This window comes from Apostichopus japonicus, chromosome 22, assembly GCF_037975245.1.
Source record: "Apostichopus japonicus isolate 1M-3 chromosome 22, ASM3797524v1, whole genome shotgun sequence".
Taxonomy (NCBI): Eukaryota; Metazoa; Echinodermata; class Holothuroidea; order Aspidochirotida; family Stichopodidae; genus Apostichopus; species Apostichopus japonicus.
In genome coordinates, this window is record NC_092582.1 from 25,388,249 (window position 1) to 25,408,124 (window position 19,876).

At 37.6% G+C, this 19,876-nt stretch overlaps 2 protein-coding genes across 3 annotated transcripts in view; one reads left to right on the forward strand and one right to left on the reverse strand.

Moving 5' to 3' along the window:
• The first annotated feature begins 2,651 nt into the window (after window positions 1–2,651).
• LOC139963972 (monocarboxylate transporter 12-like) lies at window positions 2,652–7,301 on the forward strand. The gene is made up of 3 exons (XM_071965241.1): window positions 2,652–2,768; window positions 3,849–4,706; window positions 5,391–7,301. The coding sequence occupies exons 2-3, from the start codon at window positions 3,890–3,892 to the stop codon at window positions 5,519–5,521; spliced, it is 948 nt and encodes a 315-aa protein (XP_071821342.1). The 5' UTR covers window positions 2,652–2,768; window positions 3,849–3,889; the 3' UTR covers window positions 5,522–7,301.
• A 3,942-nt stretch (window positions 7,302–11,243) lies between these two features.
• Window positions 11,244–19,876, reverse strand: part of LOC139963941 (uncharacterized) — a 75,409-nt gene continuing 66,776 nt past the window's right edge. For both annotated transcript variants that reach the window (XM_071965181.1, XM_071965180.1), the window contains 2 exons: window positions 14,035–14,099; window positions 11,244–13,535 (listed from right to left, as the gene is read on the reverse strand). In XM_071965181.1, coding sequence (XP_071821282.1) covers window positions 14,037–14,099 — 63 coding nt within the window. In that variant the 3' untranslated portion in view covers window positions 11,244–13,535; window positions 14,035–14,036. The remainder of the gene's footprint in view (window positions 13,536–14,034; window positions 14,100–19,876) is intronic.

The following is a 19,876-nucleotide window of genomic DNA, read 5'->3' on the forward strand; positions in this document are numbered from 1 at the left end:
TCAAAATTAAACAGTAACTTCAAATATGGATGTGCACGAAATACTTAGAGAAACCAAAATATAGAGTGGTGTGTTCTCGCTGCATGACATTGCAGATATGGACTACTTTTCTAAACAAATGTGTGTCATATAGACTCGCTTTAACAAACAGGCAAAAATTAACCTGACTCGTTCCATCTTTGATAATTAATAGTACTGAACGTACTGTGACGGTTTCACAAAGTTCTCAAGATTTGCCTTCGTATTCATAGACAAAAGTCGCGTATCGCTTCATTTGACCTCTGCATGACCTTTACTTCTGATCGTCTTCAATACGGGGCGCCTTAATTTCTCACAAACTGAAAGAATATGAAGAGTTGGGTACATTTTTTCCTTATTGCTAAAACTATGCACTTGACCTGGATTTCAGTTACCAGGGTAAACACATAGACTACGTACTCTGGTTTATCTTGATATAATCTTTATAAATGTATACATATATACCAGGGACGTAGCCAGGGGGAGGGGGCGGGGCAGGGGAGCGACTGCTCCCCCTTCTCAGTGTCGGAAAAAATGTTAAAAAATGTTTTTTTTTTAGCATGGTATTTTGTGAGTGCTCTTTTGATCCTGAATACTCGTCAGCTCCGTTAAGTCGATTATAATCGTAGTAACATTCAGGCCTTCTGATGCAGCTACTTACTTAGTTTTGCAAAAGCAATTAGCTAAATTTAGCCTGAAGCCTAGAGTTAAGGCACTGCTTAATACAATACATATTGCCTATGGCGGGCCATCAGTCTCAAATCATGGGAGATCGACTTATACCGATTTAAATCGATATATACCAGTTTCCTTCCACTCAGTTTCCAGCAGCTTAATTAAGTTGACTTCTACCGATTCAAATCGACATATATCAGTTTAATTCGACATATCATCGATTTAAATCGACATATACCAATTTAAATCGATCATAAGTAAAATAAATCGATGATATGTCGAATTAAATCGGTATACGTCGATTTAAATCGACATGTACCACTTTAAATCGACATATACCACTTCAAATCGACATATACCGATTTAAATCGACATATACCAATTTAATTCGACTTTTACTAGTTTAAATCGACATATACCGATTTAAATTGGCATATACCAATTTAAATCGATGATATGTAAATGAAATTGGTATATGTCAATTTAAATCGACTTCTTCCAGTTTAAATCGATGATATGTCGAATTAAATCGGTAGAAGTCAATTACCGTGGAGTTATACCAGTTTCTAGCAACTCAAATTGACATATACCTATTTAAATCGACATATCATGCTGAATTACATGTTTATCTACATTGGGGTAAATCATGAGGAAACTATTGAATAGACATCCGCACATATAGGACGGGTATATCTTCGTTGCAACGAATGAATTTTGGTAACGTCGGAGTGAAGGTTTCTATGGTCATGACGTTACTTTTCCGACGAATCTTGAGGAACTACAAGGGTATCTTGCTTTTTATTGATTAATGTAGTATGTTGGGCCGACATCCAGCAATATTATGTCCTGGCGCGTAGCAAGGAATTTGCCAAGGGAGGGGCGAAAATGTAGGCAAACTATCAGAGCCGTAGATACGGCATTGCAAACTATCTAAGCGTATAGCGCCACCAAACATTGGCGCGAAGGGTACAAGAAAATTTTGGCTGAAAATGCCTCCCAGATCGCCAGAATGGCACTTCCCAGGCCGGTGTGAGTTGCATCTTAGCATTTTCTCTTTTGAAATTACTAGCGATATCATAAAAACATTAAAAAAAAATATGTTCAAGGGGGGGGGGCGCCTTCGCCCCCCTTGGCTACGCGCCTGATTATGTCCGTTACGATGCGTACTCAGACATTCACGTTAAAGCAGAGTGCATGTGCTGGTTTATATATATAGGCCTAGCAATTCGGCTACGATTCCAGTTGGCTGTATTTAAGTTGTGAAACCCGCAAATAAGTTGAAGTAAATGATAACCGTATCGCTTCGCAAATCCTGGTTCAGGGACTGAATTGCTCACAGTTCGATACTCTGGCCATAGCTAGTATACCCCTTAATAAACGAATTCCGCGTTTGGCATGATTAAATACGTGAGACTGTGGGAGCTATAGGCCTACAAATATATTGCAGTACACCATGCTTGATATAATGCTGATAATGGTACTCTTCCCCGTAGGTGTTGCGACCTTCACACATGAACAACTTAAGAGTTTATTCTTCACACAAACACATATATAACAAAGTAGAGCTGTTTAAACTATTCTATCACTGGCAACCAACTTTTCTTGTTAATATTCAGTTTGTCTTCGGAGAGTACACATGTATTGTTTTCAAAATCCTTTCCAAATCTCGGAACAGTAGGCTTTGTAAAGAAAAGCCTACACCGGTCTCATTAATCCTACATTCCTTATCTGGTTTTAATGATTACAATATTGGCAGCCGAGAAATGGCACGTGCATTGACTGGTACGTATGTCTTATTTTCTATATTTTCATATAAATATATATAAATCTATATTTTTATATATCCATATATGTATCCATACATTTCCATATATACTCCATATATACATTTCTATGTGCAGATAACAGACTGGCCGATTTGTCGCGGTGGCTGGTTTTTACTAGTAGGTTTTTGTTTTTCTTGACTGGTTCTGTAAAGACAGGTGGAATTTTGTTCAATTCTATCTCTGGAGAAACATCTGGAACGTTAGCAGGCTTCATTCTTCTCTTACCGTATGCACTCGGACGTCTATGTGGTGAGCAAGAAAGAATACTATCAATTTATTGTTGTTGTTCCCGGTGGTTGTGTAAAAGCGGCCCAGGGAAAGGGATAGTATCACTTGGCAAATGGTTATACATTATGATGTTTTTTATTATTTAACCATGGAGAGCTTAAATGTTACACAATTATTAAAAGCAATGTATTTGGTGAATCATAAAGACCTATATTCTAGAAAAAAGAAGCATTTTCAGGTGTAAGGGGGGGGGGGGGAGTTATTATTATTTCCGATCTTTCTGTAATTTGGCTTTATTAAAATCCGTATAGTTACTCTTATATGACTACACCGGATAAATTCAAACTTATGAACTGTTTAAATCTTCAGGCCCGATATCCAGCATACTGCTAAACTTCTTTAGTTATCGAGTTCTTGGTACTTTTGGAGGATTTCTGGTTGGTCTTGGCTACATCCTCATTGGCTTATTTGCCAACAACTGTTCTGCTTATTGTCTTCTCTTTAATATCAGGTATGATTGTAATGATATGAGGAAGAGGGCCGGGGGGTGCGGGGATGGGGGGTCACAATTTACACCCGACACAGTCCTGAAAGAAATTGTATCAACGGAAGTGTCGTGTTTTCAGTGTAATTAAAGGGCAGACTTAGGCAGTGGAGGGGGGGGGGGGTTATTTTGGTTGAAGGGGGGGGGGTTGTTCAAACCTCGAAATGCATTGGGACATTTGAGAGAGTAAAGCCCTTAATTTACTCAAAACTCCTGACAAAAATGGACACTCTTTGCATCCTGCACAATAAGTATCAGTGTTTAAAAAAACGGCACTTTTTAATTAAAATTTTCCTTATTATAAGTTTTTAACGAAAAAGCACTTTCTAAGTGAGCGGAATTTTATGAAAAGTTTATGAACTTTATGAAAAGGGACACTTCTGGGGTCTTTTAACGGACCCGACTCTACCACGCTACAAACAATGTATATTAACCATTGCCCACACTTTAATAATCGTGGACTTTCCTCTTTTACAACGTTTTCTATTGACAAAGATAGTCAAATATATGCACCTCAATTGTGCAGCGTACAGTTTCCTTTTCTATATTATATGCAGGAATTGGTTTCGCCTGTCTTTTACTGCCGGTGGCTGTTTGTATGAAGGACCATTTCCGAGAGGACTTTCCGTCCGTAATGCCTCTGTCGATGATGGGTAGTTTTGCGGGAATGATTGCGGTTCCTCCTTTTATGGAATTATGTCACGTTGCCTATGGAGATGACGGCACATTCATCCTCTTCGGCGCGCTCTGTTTGCACCTGATACCATGTGGACTACTTCTGCGAAAGCCACGATTTATAGTGTCAGCGAATAATGATAAACTTTATGAGTCAGATGATGAACACGAAACTATTGAATTGTTACATAACTTTGACAACGGAGATGAAAATAACCAGAATGATGATACCAGGTGGATGCAGAGACTTAAAACTGGTATCAAAAAATATTATCTGCTATTAATAAGTCCCGTATTTGTATTATTTTTTATTGTTTCAAACACTCGAAAATTACCGGCCGATGGATGGACATTGTTTCTGATTCCACACACAATCGAGATAGGGTTTACTTCCTCAGAGGCAGCGCAGACGGCAAGCATAGGAGGACTTGCTGGGATGTTTGGCAGAGTAATTGCCTCTGTCAGCTTTAAATGTCAAATTTCACCTATACTTGTAATCACTTTTTATTATTTCATTAATGGAGTCGTTTTTATCATCAAAGAAGTGTTCTCGTCCTTCCAAGGTTCTTTGGCCCTACAGTTTATTACAAGTGCCATTAACGCGTGTTTCCTATCAGCGCAGTCCGGGATGATCGCGGGACTATTGACTTACATCGTGGAACCGGACAACTACAAGGACGCTTTCGGATTACTGGACTTTGGTAATGGAATACTAGCTTTAGTGGCAGGGATCACACCCGGTAAGTAGCAAAGAACTCTTCCGGTTTATATACGGTAACCAATTTTGGGAAGGGGGGGGGGTCGAGGCAAAGCCCATACACCGGCCCGAAGTCCTTTTACCAGCGAGTTGGCCGTAAAAGTTTGCACGATCTAACTTAATTGATAGTGTAGGTATAGTGTTGTAGTCAGGTATAGTTTTATCCAAGTACCAAGTACATACGAGTATACTTGAGGTTCTGAGTACCAAGTACCAGTTTCCGAGCATTTTAGAATACAAGTACCAAATGCTAGTATACATCTCCATCAGTGTACTTATGATTAACTAACTATACTAGAAACTTATGATTACAACGGCTCGCTGGTGGTCACGATATAGGCATACTATATACAAGTTTAATGTGATGACATTGCTCGGATCTTGTGCTTCACCAGTGCTGTTAATAGTTTTTCGATCTCATATTCCTGTATATTTCTGTAGATGGTATATGTATTTACTGTTTTTCTATTTATTGTTTTATGGCATTGTATTTTCTAGATTGTTTGTAATGCGCACAGATGCATCGCGCGTAGTGCGCTATATTAGATTTTATTTACATTACATTACATTGTTTGCCAAATTCAAAATATCTCTTTCTGATAATTAGATTGACAAAGTGGCAGTTGTAAACAATTCCATTGATTACAAATCCACTTTCTTCTTACAGGTTACATTCTTGATCACACCGGACACTTAAACGGAGCATTTCTCTTATTTGGGGTAATCAGTATCCTAAATGGAACTCTCATGGTCGTGTTATGGACACTGCTACACTTTAAGAGAAAGAGAAGCAACTGAGGAGTTCAACACACAGTTTAGTAGTACTACAGTGTGTAATATTTAGTAGTTATCGACGTACACACGAATCACGTGACAGTTTTAATTCCATTCTATTCATTGTATAGTCAGCACATGAAAGATGTACTTTTATGTTAAAGAGGATTTCGTTAGACCGACGCACACATGTATAGAGAAAAACAGATATAGGGACAAAATGATGCAACAATTGTTAAAATGAAAGGCATAACCAGACATAGACACATATCAACTGACAACTTTTTGACGTACTGACATACAAGAAGACATAAGTATATACACAGACAGATGATAAGAATAAGACGGATGATAAGAATAACAGAAAACATCTGTGAAATCTTTTGCTTATTACAACTTTTTGCTAAACTAGTAATCTGCTAACAACTTAATGAACGTCAATATGTACATGCAGTTGAAACGGCCTTGATAATTATTCGTTATATGGTATGCAACGCAATGCTTTCATCAGTCATAAAGCATTTGAAGTGGTTTGCACGTAATCATCTCCGGGTCTTTTACATTGTAACATTGGTTAATATATACTTTTGATTGATATCTATTGAAATATTGATTGATATCTATTGATTGAGATCTACCTTGCGGTGTAACGACTATAAAAAAAAGAATGATTCTATCATGTCATGATCCTAGCTATCCTATTATTTATCGGTCTGGGCTTTCGCCCCTGGCTCACTGAAGCGCCTTTTGGCGGAAAAAGCTATTTACAAGACAATCTATGCTATAATATCATGTCATAACACATTCCTGTAAGTTGTCGAATCAAGCAGGTTCCCATATACTAACAATGTTAACCAAAATAAATCTTAATTCCTCGAAGGAGGAGAGATAGGCGAAGAGAGAAAAGAACTGCAATGCATTGTGCATGCATGTGTGTGTAAATGCATCCATCTGCAACACCGTATATATTAGCTATTTTGTACAGAGTATATGCAATATATACTAACAGCGAACAGAAACTTCCTATATAGTTAGGAACGTCAAATTAATATTAATTCTCCATAAAGTATCGACACGGTAGGTCACCCTATCCCTTCCTCTCCCATAAACTTGCCCCACCCAACCTCTACCCACCTTTTTTCATAAAACAAAAACATGAGCAGGGTAGAATCATGCTCAAGGTTTCCCACAAATATCATGACTTTTATGTTCATCAGATTTTCTCTCCTAGAAAGCTGACTGTATAATACGATGGAGGCCTATTAGGGCCATAGTGAAAACAATATTGTCAAGTAAAAAACCAAGAAATAATGAGGAAAAACATGCCAAAGAAAAAATAATTCACGTGAGAAAAAAAATGACAAGTAATTTTTTTTCTTGACAAAAGTCGGTTTCACACCTCAAACAAACAGTATGGAATGCCAAAACCGACAAAAATGCAGTACAAAATTATGTGAACCTTATATGTTAATAAAAATCCCCCCCCCCCCTCATAATGACGTAGAATTGTATTTCTAGAACTATACTAGCTATGCACACTTAACTTCTAATGACTGTTCGGTAGGTCTATGTCATGCACTATATGCGGTACTGTATATGTTGCACTCGCACTGTGTTGTGACAGTTAACGCCCCTCCGTGATTTTGGTCAGCATTATTGCAGTTTAAATACTCTGTTACCACAGATAAAATAATCTGTTACTACAGAACATCTAGTGTTATGACAGATTATTTCTTTGTTTGAATTTTTTTCATTGCACAATTTATATTTTCATTTCACAATTTTTTTTTCATTTGTCACAAAAATTTCATTTGTCAATTTTATCTCTCCAATTGACTGTTTTTAATTTTTTTTAAAAATTTTACTTGACAATTTGACACTATGGCTCTAACGGGCCATCGTAGTATGATGGCCCAGTCTTATGTAGATTATATACGTATTTTGCATGGGTATCAAACCTGCATATAAACCGATCTGAAGCCGTTCACAACTTTTATACAGCTTGTCGAGAATGTGTATACCCGGGGTATGACTAATTACCATACCGCAGTTGAATGTGTACTTTTTTGGTTCCTGTGTTTCAGCACAAATGATTGACAATAACTCCGCTGAAAGTGAAGGACTATTGTCTTACACAATGCACTTTTTAATGGGAGGGGTAGACTGGGGTGGTACTCGACCATCGGAGGATGTTCAAAACATTATTTTAACCACAGAACAATTTAGGCTGTTAATGGTTAAGCCGCTATTTTACTTTATGACCGGTATCAGCGGTATGTTTATTTCCTCTCCGATCGATATATCAGGAAAGGCGATTGAAATTTATCCCATATCCATTTTTTTTTAAATTAACAGCTACTGCCATGTCATTGTTTACATCAAGGGATACGTTTTCTGGTATTTAATTTATTCAACTTACTTATAACAAATGTCATTATAAGTTGCTTCTTTATTTAAGAAAATTCAAGCTGGCCTAGATCAAGTTTTTTTTTTTTAATTCTGGGTTGTGTTCTGGTTGTTGATGTGACGATATGTCTTTGACTTTGAGAAGAAAATTGTTGTACGTGTTTAACCTAGTACCGTTTATTCCAGTTGATTACTATTAACAAATATATTCATTGGAATGTGTACTCACATGAGTTGACGAGGGGTCAACGGGACAACACTTTGACATCCAATATCTGTTGATCTAGAAAACTTTCGAGAAGTCAGGAAGGTAACATAAATTACGTACGAACTTCACCATCTGATAAGATCTATCGTTATATGCTATAGTTTAAAGTGTATCCAGTGATCCTCTCGAAAAATTAAATCCTCCTCCATAAGAAATCATTTTCTCAGCCCACAAAAAGATGCAGGTCTCTGAAACTATATTGGTCCTGAATTCATGGTACATCATTTTGGATTACGAAATCATTGCGAAATATTCACAAGGTAAAATCCTGGGATATTGATCCAACGAGAATAATTGGCACAAACATTTCCATGGACGTAGAGCACGATGAGAAGATTGCAGTGTCTTTAATTTATGCCTTTGAAGTAAATACTTTTTATGAAAAAGTCGCCCAGGAAAGAACCTGGGCACGAAAACCAAACTACTGAACGACTGATCCTCTTCTAACCCCAGTCCCCTTTGAAATAAATATTATTTCACTAAGTGCTTGGTTACACTAACAAACACAGTCCCTGTACATTCAATTGCTTACGTTGGATTGTATGCACGAGCAACGAGCCTATTCAAGCTTTCTTAATACAATACTGTATGACTAAAAGAACATCTGTCCCTGGATTTTTCACAAAGCTAAAGCCACCTGCGGTTTTCATCTCATTCAGAATGGGATTTTACTGGTATTGTTATGCTAATCTTACCGGATGTTTACTCGCATGTCGAAATTATTCCCGAATCACATGTATGGTAATGCAAAATACCCACTAATGATGTATTCCAGTTTGATTCTGTCGGAAAAATTGGATCATTGCTCAATGCCGGTCTAGTTTTGAACCGGTACTCCAGGTTTTACAACTGAAAATGAAAGCTTATAGGCAATAAAATTGGATTATCGGTTAAAAATTAGACCGATTGTCTGGTTAATATTCGGAGTTTATCATTGTTAATCAAGGTTTTTCGACCGACTATGCAGGCTTGTCGTTCAAAATGCTAGATTGTGGACTAATTAACCGGAATAATCGTTTGTATCCATATATGCCATACGTCCATTACGAGCAATATTTCGTTGGTCATCATGTTTAAATTATGTACATAAAAACAAGCTTGGCCTTTAACTCCCAGTATATATATCGTTCAAACAAAGGGTTAAGCTGTAACTAAATTCAGCCTGTAAATGTATAGTTGTATTCACAACGTTAACGAAATCAATTCGTCATAATCTCTCAAAATTTCCCCGCTCCCAACCTCTAAGGAGTGGAATTAGCCTCCACGGTAGTAAGCTGTACGTTACTATGGTTCCACCTGTGTATTTTTAATGTTTAATATCAATATCATTATGTTATTAGAATATTCATTATTATGAACATCAACAACTTACGAACGTCAGGGCGGACCTTCTTATCTCAGATAAACATGGATGATCTAAATATTCCTACAACCTCACTCTGACTATCCTGACCGTAATGCACAGTCTTCATCTTACGATAACTTTATTATTATCAGAAGGGTGATGCAAACTTTATTGTTTTTAGAGAGCGCTCGTACGCTTTGCTCACAGATGAATAAGAACTGTGCAGCGATCACTGCTGATATTGTTATGACCAGTGCAGTATAAGTGTATTTTAGATTGAATGCTAGTCTGTAACGTTGGACTCTTACGTTTTAGGCTAATTAGAATTTTATTTGTATATTTATAACAAATATTTAGGTTGATTTTGAGTAAATCTGTTATTTGCTTCAGGAATACCGTAGTTAAATTGTTCGTTAAAATTGTAACGATTAATTCAAACTAACAGTAAATTAGGTTTGGATCTTTCTAGTTCATCTTTAGTTCTTCAAAGGATTAATTAAATAGAAAAACTATCTGGGTGACGACAGGTTGCAAGCTTTATTTACTTTATTGATAACTCTCATTAACAGACATAAGTTTAAATTTAAGGCACACATAGCGATATCAGCACTTTTATAAGGACAAGAATTTCTTTATCTCAACCTCAACTATACCAGCCTCACCTGTTTAAGAGTTACTGTATAGCCATAACCTTCTGTGTGACCTTAATGCAGGACAGGAAAAGAGTATAACTTGAAATTACAAGTCAGTACATCGAATACATGTTACACAGACAGGGGCGGCGATTTGTTTCAATTTTTTTTTTTGGGGGGGGGGGATTTGCTTGGGTGCAGGCGCGTAGCAACTTTCATCCCCAAAATTGTTCACGCTTTATGATATTTGGTATATATATATATATATATATATATGTATGTATGTATGTATGTATATATGTATATATATATATATATATATATATATATATATATATATATATAGATACACATTTCGAAAAAAGGTGAAAACTATACTTTCGGTGAAAGTGTGTGATATTTTTTGGTGATATTGAGTAACAAATTGTGTCACGGTTAGACAGGCGCGTAGCGAGGAATATGCCAAGGGAGGGGTGAAGCTTGCAGGCAAACTATCTAACCGTAGCGCCACCATGGTTTGGCTCGAAGCGTATAAAAGAAAAATTTGGCCGTAAATGCCTCCCAGATCGCTGGAAATGGCACTTCCTAGGCCTTGTAAGTTGCATCTAAGCATTTTCTCTTTTGAAATTACTAGTGATATCATAAATAAATACAAAATTATGCTCGAGGGGCGGGGCGGGCGGTCGCTACCTTCGCCCCACCCATTGGCTACGCGCCGGCGGTTATAAATCTTGTAGGAAACAGGCCAAATGGAAACCCAGTGAACCCATATCGACGTGGATCATTATGATTGTACGTACTTACACTCATACACAAGAGATGTACAGATATTATGATAATAACCATGAGTTACAACTTGCTATACGGTCACAGGTCACAGAAACGACCACGAAGTGTCATTTTCCTCATGTAGCATGCTTTGGATGAAGTTTCAGCCACCGCCTAATATGATATGGATAAATAATCTCACGCATTATTTTCTATTTATAGCCACACAAAAAACTATGCCACCAAATATTGGGGGGGGGGGGGATAGTAGATATCCCCCATCTGATCGCCGCCTATGTACACAGAGATAACACTGTTGACAATATATCTCTGATTAGTTTCTTTCATTGCTTCCATTGACATTACAACATCAATACATATCAATAATTTCATTATAAGATTCTACGATATGATATAGTAAAAGATTAATGGGATGAATATGTTGTAATTGTATAACAATGAGAGACCGGTACGCCTCAAAGGGAACAAGTGTGTTTGGTTGTAAACATTGAATATTTGTACTTACATGCAGAAATATGAAAGATACCAAGAACAATAACAAAATAAAGGAATAATTATTACCCAGATATTAACCAGCAACTGTTCACAAAGTTCGGTTGCAATCCGACTACGGGTTGCGGAGTTATTGCAACGTAAACCGTTTTACGTTTGACACTATAACCTTATTAATATTCATAAGGTCAGCGCTACAAAAATTGGGCACACCTTCTTACTCTAATGCATCTACATAACAAGTATGACAAATATGCATAGCTCCGTTGCAATTGTCACAGACGGAAACATACACGCACACGCCATCACTCTCGCATATATTCTTTTTGCCTTCGATAAGGAATCAACGTTTGTATGCAATAAACTAAACATTTTGCTGTCAGTGTGCAACTAAGACATCACACCTGTTTGCTTCAAGTATACTTTTGGTACAAACTGTTACAATTTCAGCTTTCGATATCTCCAAAACGTAATGTAGGAATTGGATACACATTTCACCAGTATGCTTAGTATATGATTCTCTTTAATAAGTCTAATTAATGTACATTTTCCTCTTTCCTCTTTAAGATAATCAACTTTACAGTCTCTTTTGAGTCAAAATATAACCAACACTTCAACATACAGTTTTAAAAATGTAGCAACAATTTAAAGTAAGCTATTGAAAAATAACAATATGATATCCATTAAAAGCCCTAAAAATAATGGGAACCTTGTCTATCTCATTAATTTCTGGAGGAATTTTATAAATCTTATATCAACGTTATGTTATCATACCTGGAGAGATTGAACTAATTGCGCATGATCAACGCATCATTAACTTGATTGTTACTAATGAAATGTTAGTGTTAATAAGGGGTTAATCAACGGTCTAGCGTGCGTTACTCACAGGATTAATGAACGATCGGGGGATAATGCAAGCGATGCACGAGGGCGGAGCCCGAGTGCATCCAGCGATAGCATTAACACCCGGAGTGCATTAATCCTGTGAGTAACGCACGCTAGACCGTTGATTAACCTCGTTCATTCATACACTACCATTTGTGTGGGGAAAAATCATAAAACAAAACATTTTTGGTTACATATAACCAAAGATTTATTAAAGTGATGCCCCGTAATTTTACCGTGCGTTGCTCACAGGATTAACCACGGTCAGCTGACCTGAATGGACCAATAGGATTTAGGAATCTTTACTAAGTATGAATGAACACAACATTAATTTTGTTATGTTGTAGACCACTGGCTTTCAGTCTAGGCTGCTTTTACTATAACATTTTGTTTAATTTTGAGACATGTTACTTTAAACAGCTGAGTTCATCAGTAAAGGTAACTGGACTATATAATATAATACGGAGACAGTTATGTCAGTTCATCAAATACAACACAAAAAACAATGGGATGAGAAGACTTTATGTCCTCAAATAACATGTTAACATTGAAGTACACATTCTACACCGACAAATGTAGTTGAAATCTATGTTCTGGTTTAAGAACGGAGTTACAAAACTTGATTTTGTTGAGTTATTGAAATGTATAAATCACATTATTAACATGAATATTTAGGCCTGTACTAAGGGGCTGACGTCATCAGCAATTTAGCATTAAAGGAGTATTCCAGACATTAATCTTACCAACCCAGAAATGTTGAAGAAACATTAACAACACTCCTTTTTAGATAATAACATTTAAAGACTGAAATTCCGCTTAAAGTAATCCTCTAAAACAAAATGTAAATTGAAAAGTTATCTTTCAAATTTCACTTCTTTATTGTATATGGAGTTATTAATATCATTGTACAACCATATCTCTACAACATCCATTCACAATGAATGTAAAAGTTACAGCCTTCACCAAGTCACCATTCCATTGTCTTGAGAATATAGGCATTTGATGACGTCACAATCATACAAGACTAGTTGCATGTGTATTATACTGGAGCTCTATCTGGCGCTGTTTTTAATACTTGGGAGATATTAAAAGTTTACAATCTAAATCTTCATTAGATTCTTTCTCACTGAAATTACTGCCATCGTTTTCAGGAATGAGTGAATGACGATATATTCCTGCTGATGATTGGCGACGTCAGACGAACAATCATCTTGCATTGAACTGTAAGATAGATATAAAATGAGATATATTAGGTTACATTGTTATCATAATAAATGGGTCAAGCAAATACTTATTTGTAGAATAATGGGGAAGTAATACCTAGACAACCCCCCTCCCAACCCGCCTCCCCCGGAAAAAGCGCCAGCAGTACCATGAGCCAAGACATAATTTAACACACCAGCTAAACAAAACACCGCGACACGGGAAACAAGCGAACGATGTTTCTGTTAATGGAAGGAACTTATCACTCATTTCCATACATTAATCAGGGCTTTGCTTTGTTCATGAAAGATATAATAAAACCAATGATAATTGAAGCAAATTATATTAGTGACCAGATAAAATTAGATAATCACCGATATAGGAATACAAATTCTGGTTATGGATGGAGATTATTATTAATATATTAAGATTTTACAATTAAAAGTATCAGACAATCACTGTTAACAAATACAATGTTAAATACTAAGGTAGAGAGTATTCAGCTGTATTGACTTACAGTTACTTGCGCCTTGCTTGGTTGAATTCCGCCAGGCTTTTCTGATAACTCTTATCACCGAATAACTAAACAAGAGGTAAAATATAAGTAATGCATATGTATAAGATAATACAGAAACAAAGACAATGCAGTATAGTTAAATGTTGTAAATATTCATCATATGCATCCATATTAAAAGTGTTATTTCAGATAAATCGATTCATGTTACATTAAACTTTGCATGTTTTCAAATGTCTTGACGATTTTTGTCCGGTTTATTATTATTATTATTTCAGATATTATTTTAGGGATTTCTAACGAGTACGTCCTGCGAATATTGTTAGTAGTGAACCACCCGATACACATAGGGAACACAGTTACTACTGTAAATCTTACAGTTTTGTACCACAGTAAAAACTAGATCGTCACTATAATGCTGTGGACGCTTTAATTCCGTGCTTGAAAGGACTGATTTGCGAGGATTGGATTCTATAGAAAAGTTCCACTGTTTGCTTGAAATATTGAAAATAACTATTAAAGTAACAAAACTGAAAGTTTATTTTATGTCAACAATTTTTGACTCATAACTCAAGGATCTAATCCTCTCCCAATCTATAACAGTGATTTCTGTGTAAAACAGGATTACTGTACAATTATCTCCAAACCCCATCCTTTTCCCTGCCGGTAACCATCAAATGACATACTCAGGGGATTTCCCATGGATATCACGATGACTCGATCAATGCAACCCAATGTAATATCACACATTGCTGGATGCAGGGAAATGTTCAGTCCTGTTTATAAGCTGATCCCGTCAAGCTGAGTAGCCATTTTCAATTTAGCCGCAGGGTTTAACATTCTCATCATCATGAAAGTTCTACAATTCCTTCAAACATTAATTTAATCATGATAGGAACATACCCAGGTCACTCATCTCTCATTCTGGGTAATTCTTATAAGAATTCACAAATGTAGGAGTCAAATCAAACTGGACATTGACTCATGTGATTATGCAATAGAAAGGTGAGAGTTCAAGAGTTGGTGAAAGGTGCATCATTCTTAGGGTGTTAAAATGACCAGTCACCAGTGTATCCCATTCTGAAGGTAAACTGAGTTTAATCCATAAATGTGGTTTATATATTTCCAGCTGGACCCACCCCTCTCCCTCTAGAACTTTGAAACCAATTTGATTAAACTTTGTTTAAAGGTTAAGTAGAATGTTGGGTAGGCCGTGTCACTATCTGACGTGTATACTGTTGTTCCTTTAATAAGGAAATTCCATGACGTCACCATTCGTGACATATAACGGGATCGTTATTTTAGTCGGTTCTCTTGACCATGCTAGACCGGGTTCTGCTCTTATGTTTTGTTATGGCGTAACTTGTGTTATTTGTTAGCAACATTTGTTTTCAGTGGAGGAATATTAACAGTTTAGGTGTTAATTATATATGCATATTATAGTGCGAAAGACTATTAACAGTTTAGGAGTTAATTTTAAATGCATATTATAGTGCGCAAGACAGAGTCTTGTTTGCTAGTGTTACCTTGTTCTCCAAAACTATAATTTAATTAAGGATAAATCGTTCAGATTTTAGGTCCATGGTGATTTTTAAACTAGTCCCAATAACACAGGTTTGAGATGAACAGGGGGACGGGGCGGGGGGGGGGCAGGCGGACTCAGGCCCTATGTTCAGTGGGTCTGAAGCGTTGCCCTGTGAATGTTCCGACGGTCAAGTGCCCGCTTAAAACCCATGGTCAGTGGTCTAGTTGGACCTGGAGGCATAATGCCTACGAAGTCTAAACAACTCCTAAAATCAAGTTTTTAAGTATTTTGTATGGCATCCCGGGACCCCAATGCGAAAATATACACAACCATGTATGATTGAAAATCACTGTTCCTCTAAAAATTATTCGCGACCATAATACACTAACATCCCATTCACACAGCATCCGGGCATCTGTGGTTACCATAGTACCAATGTCTGGGAACCTGTTACTTTGCAGCTATGGAAACATCCAAAATAAGAAATTATGAGCCAGATTACTTTCTTAGAAGTTTCTACTATGTTGTTAGTTTCCTTGTACAGTATCAGTATAGCGATTCCTAATTAAAAACGAAGGGCAATACGGACGATCAAAGGGAAATATGACAGCTGTTTATAAACAAATTATAACATTATTGGCGGTTTATGACGTTTAATATGCGTCCATGGTGGTGGTGGTCATATGCGTAGGAGGCGATGGGGGGAAGGCGATGGGGGGGGGGCTGGGGGGGTATGCAGCCCCCATACCAAATCAAAATGTTCGGCCACCTACTGAAAGAAATCTAATTTGCAATGTGTTTTTTGCTTATATTTTCAGGCAAGCCGTTACAGCCCCTCAAAACAAATTGGTCTCCTGAGCCTATTGGGGTGGTGGAGGGTGAGGGGGGGGGTGAGGGTGATATACATCTTCATTCAACTTTGGATAACATATTTTAGAATTAAATACTTTAGTCAGATGAATCCTTCCTCCCTCGGCCTTCAAAAAATTGAACTACAAGCTGCTATTTTTCTGCCTTTCAACAGAAATACTTCATCACGTCAACTCATCCGTCTTCTGCATGGTGACTATACAAACCCAATACTCGTTATTACCACTACGTCCAAACAATCCTAGCTGTACGTGTAAGCTAACTAAACATTAACAGGGCCTCAGTAATTTAGATATAACATGAAAACAGCACAACAGCAGTGTTAATTCTAGAAAAGAAGACATAATTCGATGCAAAAAAACATCCATAAGAACATTGCTGTTAGCTGGACTAACCAGGTGTCATTACATATAATGAAACAAATTAAAAAAAAAAAAAAAAAAATCTGATTTGGTGTTACATGCGCCATCTGTTTGTAAATGTGTTTAGGCGACATGCTTATAGGATTAATATTCACATTAAATATTTCAAAATTTAATTTCATGACTTGGAAAATAAATGGAATGATGCCTTATATCTCAATTTGACTAGTATAATATTAGTTTGGTAAAATATTTAAAACATTGGCCGATTACATAACATGTAATACTAGCAGTATCAGGTTGTGCTGGAAATCAATCAAATTTGAGACAGCAATCTTGAAAATTGCTTGTATTTTTCGCGACTCTGGACTGACACATCGAAATTAATTTAAGCATATTGCCCGATTATTGTGTTTCATTCTTTTGACTTTTTATTGTAAATATTGAGAAGTCACCTCACATACACGTAGGTTCATCTTCATTAAATACCTACGCCGTTGCTATCATGTCAGTTTAGTCTAAAGGGACCCTCATTGTAACTTACCTGATGCACGTTGTTGTGTACTGTCGCATGATTCTAAATAGCGTCACCAGCTTTGATGGCTTTGATGGCTGGTCACAATGAGTTATTGTTCTACAAAAAAGGCTGAATAAATTAATCGAACCAAAGCCGCGAGTCCATTCGTATTTTGTTAGAATCTGGTTAAAACCGTGGAATCCGACATAGAAAGACGTCGCATTGGCGACGAGGATGGATACAAAACTCGGTAAACTCAACAACAACCAAGATGGCAATCAATTTAGACTCGAATATTAGCAATTTCGACGTGACAGGTGATGTTACCAGCATAGGCCCCAGGTGGACTAGATGGAAACGGGCACTACAGTACTATGTTGTGGGAAAAAGAATCACCGACCCTAAACAGAAGAAAGCGTTATTGTTACATACAGCCGGTATGGACGTACAAGAGGTATTCGAGACTTTAGCTGATCCAGGAGTGACCTCGGGTGTTACAGACACAGCAGACGAGTACGAAAAGACACTGAGGACACTAGACAACTATTTCAAACCACAAATTAATATTCCATTTGAGCGCCACGTATTCAGACAGATGAGTCAGGACAAAGGTGAAACGGTGGACCAGTTTGTTGCTAGACTTCGGCGACAAGCACATAATTGTGGATTTGAAAACCAATCCGAACAGATTAGAGACCAAGTCATCGACAAATGTCACAAAAATGAACTGAGACGTAAGTTACTGCTGAAAGGGTCAACATTAATACTGGCAGAACTGCAGAAAATAGCACGATCGATTGAAGCAGTGGATATACACAGCTCAGGCAAATGGAGAATGTTACTCCACATCAAGCTGCTGCTCAAGTCAACAGTGTGGATAACAAACAATTCCACGGTAAGAGAACAGGCCCCAAAGGTGGGAAGGGACAGAACAGAGATAGGCCCAATCAGAATAGGCCTACAGGGACATGCTTTCATTGTGGCAATACAGGTCACATCGCAAGAGATGCAAACGCCCTGCCAGAGACGCCACTTGTAATAAATGTAAACTTAAGGGGCATTACGCGAAACTGTGTAAAACCAAGCCAGAAAGAATTCAAAAGGAACGCAGCCCAAGTAGCGATAAAGTAAACAAGGTACAGTCTGACAATGAATATGTATTTATTATGACGGATCAAACCGGATCAGGACTTGTGGAAGTCAATGTAGGGGGTGTTCCAATTTCATTACTGATCGACTCGGGAGCGACATGCAGTGTCATTGGAGAAGAGACATGGGAGTATCTCAAAGCAAATAATGTCAAGTGCAAATCTGAAAAAGCGACCAAACAGCTCTTCGCATATGGGAATCAGAAGCCCCTGAATGTACTCAGTAAATTCCAAACGACTTCGGAAATCGATGGAGAGGAGACAAACAGCGAGTTCTTCGTAATCAAAGGGAAAGCAGATTCTCTGCTCGGGAAAAAGACAGCGATGGCACTGAGGGTACTCGAGCTGGGACCCCGAAATTCCAGAATCCGGAAAATCGAAACCAAAGAGGATGTTCTTGAGAAATTTCCGAAGTGCTTTGAAGGAATTGGCAAGTTGAAGGACTATGAGGCAAAAATAAACATTGCGCGGGTAGCCCAAAAGGTGAGACAAGTACCATTCAACTTGCGCGACAAAGTGGAAATGAAGCTGAGAGAGCTAGAGGAACAGGATATCATTGAGAAAGTGGTGGGACCGACCCCATGGGTAAGCCCTGTGGTAGTTGTACCCAAGCCGTCAGGAGACATAAGACTCTGTGTCGACATGAGATTGGCTAATCAAGCTGTAATCCGTGAACGGTATCCAATTCCAACTATAGAGGAGATCATACACAACATGAACGACAGCTCGGTATTCAGTAAGCTAGATCTGAATATGGGATTTCATCAGATCGGGCTAAGCGAGGAGTCACGTGCAATCACTACATTTGTTACGCACACAGGACTATACCGCTATAAACGGTTGATGTTCGGCATCAGCTCAGAACCAGAGCTATACCAGCATATTATTCAGCAAGTTGTGAGTGGATGTGATGGCACCCATAACATATCCGATGATATTATCGTACACGGCAAGAATGTGGAGGAACACGACCAAAGACTGGAGAAGGTTCTGCAGAGGATCCAAGAGGCTGGATTAACACTGAACAAACGGAAATGTGAACTCCGAATGACTGAACTTGTTTTCATGGGACATAAACTGTCTAGTGGACGGAATCTGCCCAAGTGATGAGAAAGTTGAGGCAATTAAAGATGCTAGACAGCTCAGCTTTCTCGGTCTGGTACAATATTGTTCTAGATTTATCCCAAATTTGGCAACGATATCTGAGCCATTAAGACGGCTAACCAAAAAGGGGGAAACATTCAGTTGGGGAAAAGAGCAAGAGCAATCATCCATTCGTATTTTGTTAGAATCTGGTTAAATCCGTGGAATCCGACGTAGAAAGACGTCGCACACGTGATCCCTCAGATACTAAAACATTTACTTTTTATATTGTTTCTAGTTCCTTATCATTTGGTATATCAACAGCTTAGTTTGCTTACAT

What these genes read in the sequence shown, in the direction of transcription:
- LOC139963972 (XM_071965241.1), top strand. Translation starts at nt 3,890, where the DNA reads ATGAAGGACCATTTCCGAGAGGACTTTCCGTCCGTAATGCCTCTGTCG. An exon ending in AGTGGCAGGGATCACACCCG is followed by an intron (nt 4,707 to 5,390) that starts GTAAGTAGCAAA and finishes TTCTTCTTACAG; the next exon opens with GTTACATTCTTGATCACACC.